This window comes from Poecile atricapillus, chromosome Z, assembly GCF_030490865.1.
Source record: "Poecile atricapillus isolate bPoeAtr1 chromosome Z, bPoeAtr1.hap1, whole genome shotgun sequence".
NCBI lineage: Eukaryota > Metazoa > Chordata > Aves > Passeriformes > Paridae > Poecile > Poecile atricapillus.
In genome coordinates, this window is record NC_081289.1 from 20145350 (window position 1) to 20158150 (window position 12801).

Consider the following 12801-nt stretch of genomic DNA (forward strand, 5'->3'; position numbering starts at 1 on the left):
AGTGGAGGGGTGGGAAGGTGATAAGGATTAGTGCTTTTAGTGCAGGATTGTTACACCTTCCCCCTTCACTGTAAAATCAAAGTGTTCCTGACCTGAGTGAAACAGCTTAACCTGCAGCTTAAAGCAGCTCTGTTGGGAAGCACCAGTGTAAGAAAGAAAGCAGCAAAGGTGAGGAAAATCTCTGGATAAACACACCAAATAGTTTAGATCTCTGGGATGAGTGGCAGAAGAATTTTTCTTTAGGGAGGCAATAATTTGGGAAGGGGTTAACCAGAAGCACCTCCAGAACCCACAGTTCCTCAGGCTGTTTATAAATGGATACTCTGCTGCTACAAAATACAGATTCAGGTTGAAGTTTCATATTTCTGCATTAAAAAAAGTCACATTCAGGCTGTCATATTTGTATAAACAGAGAATAAACCTTGCTGAATTCAAAGCCTGGGGTGAAGTCCTACTTTAGCAAGCAGCCTATTTCAGAGGCGAAAGAAGCATGTTTTGGAAGCTTTGTTGTTTTGGCTCATAAATAAGTTTAGCTAGAAGTTTGAATGTTTTAAAATTCTTTCATGATCCTTGAATTTGCAGCTGTAGGATGTGTGTGAGTGCTCAGATTCCTTTAATCTCATGCATAGTGGTTTTGATTTCAAAGGGGAATTCTGTTCCCCACATGCGCTGCTTGGTCTTGTGACCACTTGGAGAGCAGCCCCATTGGACTGGTGGCCTGTATACATGTGAAGCCCTTAAAATATTCATTATAGTCTCTGGTAATCTAATATTAGTGAAAATCATCTTACAGTCCTCAACAAGAAAGTATTTTTTCATCCTGATACTAAAACCACAGTGTTTATTTTAGCAAATGTCCAGTAATACTTGTGCTCAGGTATCCCCTGCTTAGCTTATTGCTAATGTCTGTGTAACTGCTGAAATCTGTATCATTTGTTGTCACAAATACTTTTTAGTTAGGGTCTTCTTGTGTGTGCTTCCAATTTAAATATATATATATATAAAAGGCTTCTTTAATGTAAATATTTAATGCAATGCACACAGACCTGTTAACCTTTGCATTGGGGATGCATCCATCAGGGATGCTCCTGGTGTATTCTGCAGGTTGCAGAATAAATCACCACAAACCTGTCAAACCCTGAAGAGGTATGCAAATGCCTGCGTCTCTTTAATCTGACATGTGTGTATCCTGCCTGATTTGAGATGGGAATTTGAATCCCACAGGAGCAATGCAGGGACTCCTGATGCTGCTGCATCGCTGTGGGGAATTAGGAGCCAGCTGGTGTCCAGGTTTGAGAAGTGTCCCTAATGTTGCTCAGGCCATTTTGTGGAAGAGCCCCAGGTGCAGGGGGCAGCTTTTATCCTGGAGCAGAGTGTTCCTGACAGTCCTCTCTCATTGTGGGAGAGGGAGTGTGCACATGAATATGGCTTTGAATAATACACTGCACGTGTGCTCTTTCTTACACAGAATGATGATCTTGAGTTGGTGGGCTTATGTTATATAGGGAATGTTGAGTGGGGACTATCAAAACCTACCCTTAAGCACCCAAAATTACTCTCTTCTGCCTTAGTTTGAAGGAATGACAACTTTTTCCAAGCAAAATGACAGTGCTCTTGTTTTTTTCACAAAAGGATGATTTAGCTGTCCTACATTGTCACACCAAGACACCACGGTTTTCAGTTGTGTTGCTACACCTGTACATTGTGTTAATTCTCTCTCCTCTTGCATATATTTCCTTGCATTTATTAGACCTTCCAGATGTTTGTACACTCACAGAGACCCGAGGTACTAAAGTGTGTTCAGCTATGGTCTGTGCCTAATCCAGCCTCGATCTGCTCAGTGTGAAATGCTCCATTTCTAATGTGAAATGTTGTAACAGCTACTGAGGCTCCAAAACAGCATGGTATGGTTTGCCTCATTAGGTGAAGCATTTTATTTAACTCCATAAAATTCCACTTTATGCCAATGGAAGGTGTAAAATACTGTAACGTATGTAATGTAGAAATAACAGGAGTTTTGTGCAGTGGCCAGGAGGATTCTGGTGTCTGTTTGAGGTGGCTCTAAAAGGCTTGGTTTTCAAGTAGATGTGCAGTTGGTGACAGGTCATGCTTATGTAAAAATTAGAGCAGCAATTACGTGCCTTCTACCTGTGTATTTTTAGCATGCCAATCAACCTGGGATCCAGGCACCAAAAGATTAGTGGATTAGTGGTGAAGAGGAAACATTTGCTTAAATGCCAAGTAATTTTAGGTTTGTTTAGATCTCTGTTCTCTGCTGCTTTCGTCTCTACTAACAGGGCACTGAATAATAGGTAAGACATGCACTTTGGTTGAAAGTGGACTTCAGTTTCTTACTCTCCTTTCTTTGCATCTCTCCTCTTTCAGGATCCCACTGACTCTCTTCAACCCAGTTCGAGGCCAGGAATTGCTCCCTGGTCTCCTTAGTGGCTCTCGTGAGTCTTTTTGCCTTTAGGGTCTAAAAACGTTCCTGAAACATATGCCATTCTTAAATGGATATCTACTGATAGAGGAGTTTTACACTGGAGTGGCTGTAGAAATGTGAGGAGAGAGCGGATGAGACACTGGTTTTCATTGCTGGGCTTTGGCAAAGGGGAGACTTGTAAGATTTAGAGCCTTTTGCACTTTTCTGTGCTCTCTAAGAGATCTTCGTGGTGGCAGTGGAAGGTGTGTCTTGGGATTTAAAGCTGGCTTGTTGGGAGAGCAAGCAATCTCAAAAGACACCCGAGAGAAAATCTGGTAGAAGGCTTGAAACAGTGCTTTTGAGGCACAAGGGTCAGGACTGCACTTGCAGAATCACCTTCATTTCCAGATATCTGTGAGGACAAGTGGGACAAGGGAAGAAAGGATCTGAGGAGCATGGGCATTTGTGAGCTATTCCCAGGACAACTACTTTTTTGTCTTTTTCAAGTGAGAGCCTTCTTTCCATAGATGCTTTAGCACTCCTCAAGGCATTAAGGGAAGCCAAAGGATTTTGTTTCTGGCAACCTTTGTAGGGATCTGAACTAAATCTAGAGGCATGGTAGAAATGATGCTGTGCTTTGAGTTTCCCACCTGGAATCTAGTTTGGATCCAGAAATTAATGTTTGCCTAAGCCTTTAGATTTGAATCCTGAAACTTTACAGCAGCCTGGTGATTTGGTCCTGGTGTCAGCTTTAGGTATTTTCAGAAAACTTGGAAACTGGCCACAAAACTGGCAGGAGTGATAAAGCATAAATCTGGGGGTTTATGTCTGGTCTGAAATAGAGCTCTGCTGCATTGAATAAAACCTGAAGCTGTATCTAACTAATCTAACTAGTAATGATTTACTTAAGGTTTACACAAGTGTAAAGAATATTCTTCACGTGGCTTACATGCACAATTACTGTGCACTGATGCACTTAGCGATCCCTTCTGTAAACACACTGGCATTCTTCAGATTGTAAATGAAGCTGGTGCTGTCCAACACCGGTAGAGATGCTCGTGGAGTAGTTACAACTGATCTTTCTTTCAAGGTGATACTTTTTTATTTTAACAATGTTCTGACACTTCTAGTTGACAAAACTCCATTTTTTTCCCCCCCAAAGCTAATAATAACTGCATCATCCAGCATGGTGTATAAATTCCTCGGTCCTTTGGTGACAGCTTTGCCCACTTCTGAAGCATTTGCAGCAATATGCTGATCTCCAGTTACTGTGGTACAGCTGGGTTGAAGTAGCTGAGAGCAATCTGCAAATTGAAATGGTTTTCAGGTAGCTCTTAAGTGGAAGTATCAGCTTTTAAGGAGGAATATGGCTGTGTGGGTAGCACATTTTTGTCTCTCTGCAGCTCCATTCCTGCTTACCACCCTGCTCCATCCCGAAGCTCTGGTAATTTCAAGCCTTGCCCGAGGGCTCTTGTGACTTTTCAGTGTGCAGAAGGGTTTTTTTTGTCCTTTCTTCTAAAAGGATTCATTTGTTGAAAACTGGCAGAAGACTGGCTCTTGGAGACTGTCATAGGGACAATTCCTTATTGGCAGCAACTTACGCAGCAGTTGCTCAAAACTCCCTAAACAAAGTTTGTGCTACACAAGGGAGTGCTTCTACTTTACGCCAATGAAAGAGATTTGTTGGCTGCAAGAAGCAAAGTTCTTTCTTTGCTTGACCCTTTTCTCATCAAGACCACATATTAGCTAAGTCTTCATGAAGCTTAGCAGCTGCAGCCTTTGGCAGGTGACAGTTGCCTTCTTGTAACCCTGTGCTTGTAAAGTGTGTGCTAAAGAATAACTCAGTGCAGTGGGGAGCCACTTCTGGGCCCATCTTTCTAAATCCTCCTTTTGCTCCACAGAGAAAACCAGCTGTGTAAACCTCACAGGTGTGGGCCAGCTCTTCAAAGAGCTGCCAAGAGGCTGTTCTTTCTCAGGGTGTTTGAAGTATCCATCTTGAGTGCCAGTGTTTGGGTTATGGACTTTGCTTGTTGGAAGAAGAATCTTCCTCAGAAACTGGGGATAGCTTCCTTCTGGTGCCAACTGAGTAAAAGCCAACCATGAGTCCCTTGCATCTTCTGTGTGGCTCAGCACATCAAGGGATAGCTCTTGGCAACATCAGCAAGGAAGGGCTTCCTTTAACCTGGAGAAATCGCAGTGTGACTGCTGAGACCAGGGAACTGAGGCCTCAAACGTGTGTGAGGTGGGTAAAAAGAAAGCTAAACCCATGGGTTTAGCTGGGTATTTGAGTTGCAGTGTGGACATCTTCATGCTCTGATGATGTCAAAGTTGTTTAGTGCTGACAATGGTCCAGGTCAAATTAAACTTCTTTCTTTTCTTGTACTGATTTGCAAGCTGAGCTTAATTAAAATGGCAGGCGATGTTATATAAATGCAGCTTTGGTGAAATTGCTTCTGACTTAAAGTAAAAAATAAACACCTGAAACTTGCCATCCTGATGAGTGGAGATTAATACAGGTGCATGATAGTATGTGCATTGCAGAGTGGTTTAAAAAACCCCTAACTTAATACAGCCTAGTTTAAATGTAACTGAATGGACTGGAATTATAAAAATAAAGCTGTTTGTTCCTGTCTTTAAAAAAGCCCCAAAGCAAAACTTACTGAAAAACTTCCCTTTCCTTCCTGCATTGTTGCACACAAACCTTAACAGTAGTAGTACAGGGGTTTTTAGGATGACAGGTTCTACTTGTTTGTGGGTTTTGGTGGGTTTTTTATTCTTTCCTTTTCTCCAGAAATGACAACTGTAACAAAGCAGATCTTGAGATAAAACTCTGGTACTACCTCTGTCACAGTGGAGTAGAGAACAAAACCTGTTTGAAGATTCAAGTCAGAAATCATATTGGTGAGACTAGTTCCAAGACCAGTCTGAGAATGCAACATCATATTCTAACACAGAAATTAGATGCATTTGAACTTGAGCCTGCGCCTGTAAATAAGGAGAAAGCACAAGCATGAAAGATGTGCTGTGCAAAAGGCCTGAGTAACACAGGGCACCTCATCCTGTGTTCTGTCTGTGGAGGGAGGTGAGCACATGAGACAGGATTGGGAAACTGGCATTGCAGTGGGTAGGAAGCTGTTCAAACTTCACAGGGAATGTGGTGGCATCTAAAATGCCTTCGTTTTCTTTGCAGTTAAGCCCAAGACTGCAACAGTCAGGTGCCTGTGGCTCCAAAGCCAGGGATCCCCTTGCTGGACAGGCTTTAGCATCCTGCTGTGCTTAAGGACCCAAGCTGGTGTCTTGTTCCTGCTTGAACTTTTGTCACTTTGCCATCATTAATGTTCTTTTTGGGAGCTGAGAGCTGCATTTCAAGCTCTTCAATTTCATATGGTTAAATACCTTGCTCATGGCCTGTGTAACTAAACAATGACTTAGCAAGCTGTTTAAGAATAATTATGTATGAACCTTCAATTTAAATGAACTTTTAATTGTCGCTCAGATTGTTTTCTCTATTAGTAAAAGTGCTCATTCATTCCATATCAAGTGGAAAATACGGCAGGTTTGAATATAAACGTGCAACTGAAAAGAAAATATGCTACTTGCATGTGAACAGGATAGGCCAAGGATTTCTGGGGCATCTTTTCCCTAGTTTGGGAGTCCATACTTGTAAAGGCAATATGAATAGTATGAGTGAATTCCACACTTTGATTTCTAGAGAAAATAAAGTCTCGGAGTATAAATAATTCCCTGTATTTATAAGTGCAGGTCTGGTTTTGTACCTGCTCCACTGTTACCTGCTAGTGCCTTCAGCCTTTGGAGACAGACTCTGAGGTAATTGTGTAGGAGCACAATGCCTTGGGTACCTGTTTCTTAAACTCCACCAGCTCCACTGCAAAAAAAAATCACCCAAACTGACATAATTTAATTTTTTGTATTTTAAAAGATTATAATGCAATTTTGATGTAAAAGGGAGGGTGTAATTCATACTTACTCACTAATGTAGTCACATGTCTGTGCTCTCAGGGCAGCTGGGACTTGGGGCAGCAAATCTCCTTTTTAATAGAATTTTTTAAGTACTGCACCTTTTCCAAGTGTAGTTTGTGGCAATAATAGTGTTTCATTACATTGTGTTTGTATCAAGAATTAGGCTGCACAACACAGGGGAGTGTCCACAGCTCTGAATTTGTATCACTGTTGTCAATTTGACATCCTGTGCAGGAGTTTTTACATAACTTCTGTGACTGTTTAGCTGTGTCATTGATGATGATAAATGGTCAAAGTACTGAAATGGGCATCAAACCAGCACCTGTCCTACAGCATCTGGTTATGCATTGTTCAATGGGTTGCTCCTTTTCACTCTTCCTGTTGCAGAGGTGGTGGCTACCTCTGTGGAAGCTCAGTGCCAAATTCCCTTTGAATTATAATATGATCTTTAGGGGAGAGCTGAAAGGACAGCCTAGCAGGGAGACTTGTAAAGGTAGTGTGGATATGGGTCATTACCAAGAGGCATCTCTAGTTTTGACAATTGTTTTGTTTCCTTTAGTTTAATACTTATGCAACTTTTTAGTTCAAGCAGCTCAAAAATAGAGTGAAACAACTTAAGACACATTGGGTGGAAAAACATCATCCTGCAGGTTTGAATGTGGGCTATCTTCAGGTGCCTCCTAAAGAAAAGAGAAAATTATCCTAAAATACAAATTCACATCTGAAAATCTCTGTTGAAAGACCTCCTGTGCCCACTGCTGAGAGTTGCCTTCCCAAAAAATCTGGCCTTTGCAGAGCTGTCTGTGTCCTCTGAGCTGATGTCTGGATTAGCAGCTCAAGTAGGAGGCTGTAGCGGAACTACTCTGACTTTACACCTAGAGTGAATCACCAGAGAGGTCACTGCTATTGCAGCTTTAGCATAGGTGCCAGCTCTATAAAAATAGGTTTAACTAGAGGAGGATTGTGTAATGCCTTTGTGTAGTGTGAGAATGTGACTTTTTTTGACAAAGAAATACCAAGGCATCTGTGGAAACATTTTTGTTTGTCTGCAGGAGATGAGCAGACCAGTTGGAAGAAGCCTCAGTTAGACATGCTAGCAGGAAGCTCTTCCTTTAGAAGTGGTAGCTGTTGCTGGAAAACATTAAAATTGTTCATCCAAGTTCTAAACATAGCTTATTTATTCAAATTTTAGTCTAAAAACACCCAGTTATGAGACAGAAATGATGAATAAAGCTATTAGGTAACTTCAGTAAGTCCTGAAAATGGCATGGGGTACAGGATTGAAGGTGTAACAACGTAGCTAACAGTATTCTACTAAATAAAACTCCTTGGGTTTAGTTCAACACTTGCTGAAGGGTTTTTTCCCTTCAACACTTGCTGAAGGATTTTTTCCCTTCAACACTAGCTGATGTGTTTTTTCCCCTGAGTTTCTCAGGCTCTGGAAGGGCTCAATATGTGAACAAAGATGTCTTTCATAATAGGGAAGCTGTAAAGCAGCGTGTTGTTTGAAGTACTTGAGAATTTAATCTTGTTACTAATTTTGACAAGTATTTCTACCATGTCTGTCATTGCATTCAACACCTCCAGTAATCCAGTCCTGGAAGGTTTTATTTATCGTGTGGATTTACCCTTTGGCAGTAGTGGGGGGAAGAGAGATTGCAAGGGGGAATATTTAATGTCTGCTTCATATTTTTTCCCTTCCCCAGTACATTGTATATCTTTTCATTTTGTTCATGTTTGCTTTTTTTTTTTATTTCTGTTTGTTATGTTGTGTAGTCTTGTACCAATATCTGCAAGCAGATCTCCATGGCAAGAGCTCAGACACTGCAGACAAAACCTCAGGTAAAGAGGGGTTAAGGATAAAACAGTCATCAGGACCTCTCTATTTCTTTGTTTTCAGTCTTCTAACTCCTCTTGAATCAAATTAAAGATCACAGATCCAAATCAGAACCAAAACTCTGGGACTTTTTCATTCTTTTGCCTAATTTAAATCAATATTTTGAAAATTTTGTTCTATTTCTTGAAGCTCTCTTGGCAGATGTGGTTCTCCAGCAAAATCCCACTATTGATGTCAGTATATTGATGGAGAGGAGACTGTGCTAGGTCTATGTGCTTAATAGACTAAACAGTATCTTGCACAAGGCCGGTAGAGGATACTTATCCAGAAATCTAACAAGGCTTAGTTATGTGGATTTGTGAATAGAGGGGTCTGGAAGGTTCAGCTCCACCAATTTCTGCTACAGAAACACAAAGTTTCCTGACACCTCAAGGAAGCTTATTTTGCAGTCTAGATTTAAATAGCAATACTGGTGAGGTTCACATAGACACATACGCCCCAAAAAATTCCAAATAATTTAGATGTATTGATAGGGTACACATCCCCCTAGTGTTTCCTGCTTAAATATGATCCATTAATTCCTTTACATATTGGCAAACAAAAGGCAGGTTAGACACTGCCCTCCTCCCCAGCCCCCTAAAATCCACTACTATCTCACAGACAACTCAGATTTTAAAACTTTAGAATGAAAACTGTTTTGCCTGCCTTGTCCCGGTCCTCCCTTTCATATCATCTCCATCCTCTGCTGTGAGATTATGAGAATGTGAGCTCAGAAATAAGAACTTGGAGTTGATGTCCTTGAACTCTGATCAGCCTCCCACTGCCACCTTGGCATCCTGGGGAGGCATGGAAGAAAAGCAGCAGAGCAGTTTCTGCACTGACTAACCAGTTCCTGAGCCTGACAATTAACAGCTTGCTTGCTGCTCAGCCAAGCACTGTTATTCCTGTGCCCACATTGTTTTCTCATTCACACATTGTGTATTATTTGCTTCTCGTGCAGGGTCATCCTGTTATTGAATACGCTTAACAAAATTCCATCTGCAGGGAGAGGACATAGCTGGGTGTGCTGAGCACTTCTAATTAGAGGAAGCTGTCACAGAGGTGGTCACCACTAGCACTGTGCATAGTTGTGCTCCCTGTATGTTCCTCTAAAGGAATAAAAGATATTTTTGTTTCTGTAGTCACAAGCATTCCTGTCTACGTTCCAGAGCTTGGAAGGAGTGACAGATAACTTGCATTCCCTGGACCAGAGGGTGTGGGTAGAGGATGCCTCTGCCTATTTGGTACAAAGCTGAGGATGCCTCTGTCACTTGTGACAATTAATTGGAACAGATCTATTTAAACCTGAAGATCACTAAATTTTTACATAGGACCACTCTTATGAAAGTCATCATGATTAACAACTTCATGACTGTAGCTGCATTTCCCTAGTAATTGTATCCTTCATCCAAAACGTGTATCAGGCTTGTTTTCTAATTTTAAGCAATCTTTTGAAATGAAATTAGCCCAGTTTTTTCTTGATCTAGCATCCATCGCTTCACCATTTGCTTTTAATTTGAAACGAAATGTCCCTTTAAAAGCCAGCCCCTTAAAGGAAGGCACAAGTTGTTTAAGAGTACCGTGAACAGGACGTAATATCCAAATGAAATGGAAGCTGAATCTGACATGTTTCACACAATTTTTAAAAGTACTTGATTTTTTTTTAATATCCTGAAAGCAAAGGGATTCAAATCAAACCCAGTTTTTTACTTTGCCTCTGAGAGGCAGCTGTCTCAGTAAGCTGTGCTGTTTGCATGGGCAGCATACATCAAATACGATGTTCTTGTCCATATTCATAGTACTGTTATCTGGCCATTAGTATTTTAGCAAGTGGATTCAATTTGTATTTAATACCCTGTTCACTTCAAATGTGCCTTGCTAATTCTGTTTGGAAAGTTAGCAAAGAAGCACTTAAAAGCACGTGGACGTTTTAATGAAAATTCACTGTTCATCCAGAAAAACAGCTGAGTAGATTCTCTCTGCCACGTGTGACTCAGCAGTTCAGAACTACCAAGGCTGAGAGCTGGTAGTACCAGGTACCCTTCAGTCCAGATCCCTTCCCTCATGTTTGCCAAGAGGATTCTGCTCCCTGTGCTTCTCTTCCAGCTGCTTGTCAGTGCAGAGCTGGCATGGTCCATGCCTCTCATCTGGTTTTGGTGAGGGTTGGGGTGTTTCCTGCTAGTTTGGGCAAATGATGACCTTTCACCTTCATACACAAGCTGCTCCTGTCACATCCTTTTACTGTTTTTTTTCCTAATTTGTGTATCTCCTCTAAAAGCTTACTCAGCTTGTCTTTCCACGAGGCAGCTTTGTGTGGAGGGTGCAATGTCATGTCCTTTCAAACAAATGACAGGTTGATTTACTGCAGTGTGGTGTCTTGGCTCTTCTCTTTTCCCTCACAATCACTGATTGAGAGAATTGTATTTTCTCCATGTGTGTTTTACCTGAAGTTTATATTTTTCTTAAACCACTGGAGTGGTAAAATGCAACCACTGCAGAGACTCTACAAAGGTAAGTTGTTTGTGCCATTTACTTTCCTGGATAAAATGAATCCATGTTGTCAGCCTACAGGGACATTGTAACTGCTGGTTTTGGGCAGCTGGATTTCTTAAAGCAACTCTTATACTTGACAACCAAAACTTTTTCTATTTTTTTGTCATGAGAAAGGAAACCTTTAAAGAAATTTAAACTTCAGCAGTCACTTACTGTTAGCAGTGGAGAACTTCATGAAGTCACCCAGATATTCTCTTCTAACTTTTAGTAGAAGCAACCAAATAAATTTAGTATCAAATACCTGCCTTTGTGCCAAGTCACAGTTGTAAGGTAAACTCTGTCAGATGTGAGAATGATTGAAGATCTAATTGGGAAATAACCTCATGCATAATTGTTTGATTATGCGAGCATGTTAATTACTGTTTCATTCTAAGAGCTAAAGATGTTGCTGAGTATGTCTAATTACATACCTGGAAAGAAAACTTTTGCTGGCTTTGCTTGCTTATTTTGTGAAATTTTGGGAATTGGTGAATGACACTGTACCTTTAATGGCTCTGCAAAGAACTTTTGGACCAAAAGAAGAGGTTCTTCTACTGCTAAGTTCTGAAATAGAGAAATGGTCTCTGTTCTTGGTGCACTTGTCTGAGCTTGTAACTGAGCATGAGGAGAATCTTCATAGATTCAAAATCAAATCCAACCATTGAACCTGACACTGCCTTTTTACTACTAAAACATATCCCCAGATGCCACATCCATGTGTTTTTTGAACACTTCCAAGGCTTGTGATTCCACCACCATGATGCTGCAATATGTCTAAATCCTGTGTTCAAAATAAGTATTGTATAAAAATAACAATACCATAAAATCTTAGAGACCACTTGGAAAGGAAAAGATTTTAAACCCCTTCTCAGAATTCACTTGCATGTGAGTGCTGTTGGAAGAGCTGCTTTAGTGTCCTAGTGTAATAGATGGTCATTTAATTAATAGATGTTAAGAACTCCTTGTTTTGATTACTGTTTTGCATGCTGTAGACAATCCAGTCCATTAACACTATTACTGGAAACTCCATTAACAATATCACTGTGAAATACAGTATTTGTATGCTGATAACTGGAGGCATTTCTGCTTGAAGTCTAATTTCAATCATCCTCTTTGCACTTGCTGGATTCTTTGTGTGGAAAAAGTCTGTCCTTGAAATTTGATGTAGAAAAAAATAAATGTTTAATTTTCACACAGGATTTGTAATATAAAAAGGTCATCTATAACAAATGCTTTAATAATTCATAATAGCCAAGAGGTGCTCATATTTTTTATTGATTTTAAAGGCAGCTTCTAACAAACTTGAGGGAAGGTGCTCTTTCAGAGACTAAGTCATTTCCAGATACTCAAGCTGTGGGGGAAGGCCAAGAATCCAGTTGATTGCAAAGTCATTTTCTGTTAAATTTCAGCAGTGACTTTTCTCTTGACAGTATATTTCTATTCTGTAAAAAAACTGGCAGCTGTATTGCAACTGCAGTCAGATTTAGTGGAAAGGAGGGTAAGGTCAGACTGAATGAGAATCTTTTCTATTTTTCTTTTAAAAGTAGTACCTCTGTTGAGAGTCAAAATGTCTATCAGATTTCACCAAAAAAAGAAGAGAAAGAAAACCCAAGCCAGCTCTCTCTGAAGCCTCACTGCTGTTTCGAGTCATGATTTCTTCATTTGTTGCAGGAGAGAATTTCGACCAGAGTCCCCTAAGAAGAACCTTCAAGTCCAAAGTTTTGGCTCATTATCCTCAGAACATCGAGTGGAACCCCTTTGACCAGGATGCTGTCAACATGGTAGGTAGAGAGAAACTCTCTTCTCAAGTTGTTACCTGACAGTGTCAGCTCTTGAGATGTTCCTGAGTTGTTTACAGCCAGCCCTTGTGATGCTCTTGTGATCTTGTGGTTGTGGTGCTTCTGCTGGGACTAAGAGTGCTCACTGGGCATGCTGCATGAAAAGCTGTAGAGGAAGAGGTACTGTGAAAACACAGAATACTTTCAGGCAC

General features: G+C 40.7%; 1 protein-coding gene across 7 annotated transcripts in view; it reads left to right on the forward strand.

Moving 5' to 3' along the window:
- LOC131573160 (DENN domain-containing protein 5B) overlaps positions 1-12801 on the forward strand; it is a 103105-nt gene that overhangs the window by 35300 nt on the left and 55004 nt on the right. For 4 of the 7 annotated variants that reach the window (XM_058826832.1, XM_058826835.1, XM_058826834.1 and 1 more), the window contains exons 2-3: positions 8180-8245; positions 12483-12592. In XM_058826832.1, coding sequence (XP_058682815.1) covers positions 8180-8245; positions 12483-12592 — 176 coding nt within the window. The remainder of the gene's footprint in view (positions 1-8179; positions 8246-12482; positions 12593-12801) is intronic. The other 3 variants (XM_058826833.1, XM_058826836.1, XM_058826838.1) reach the window with 1 other exon arrangement.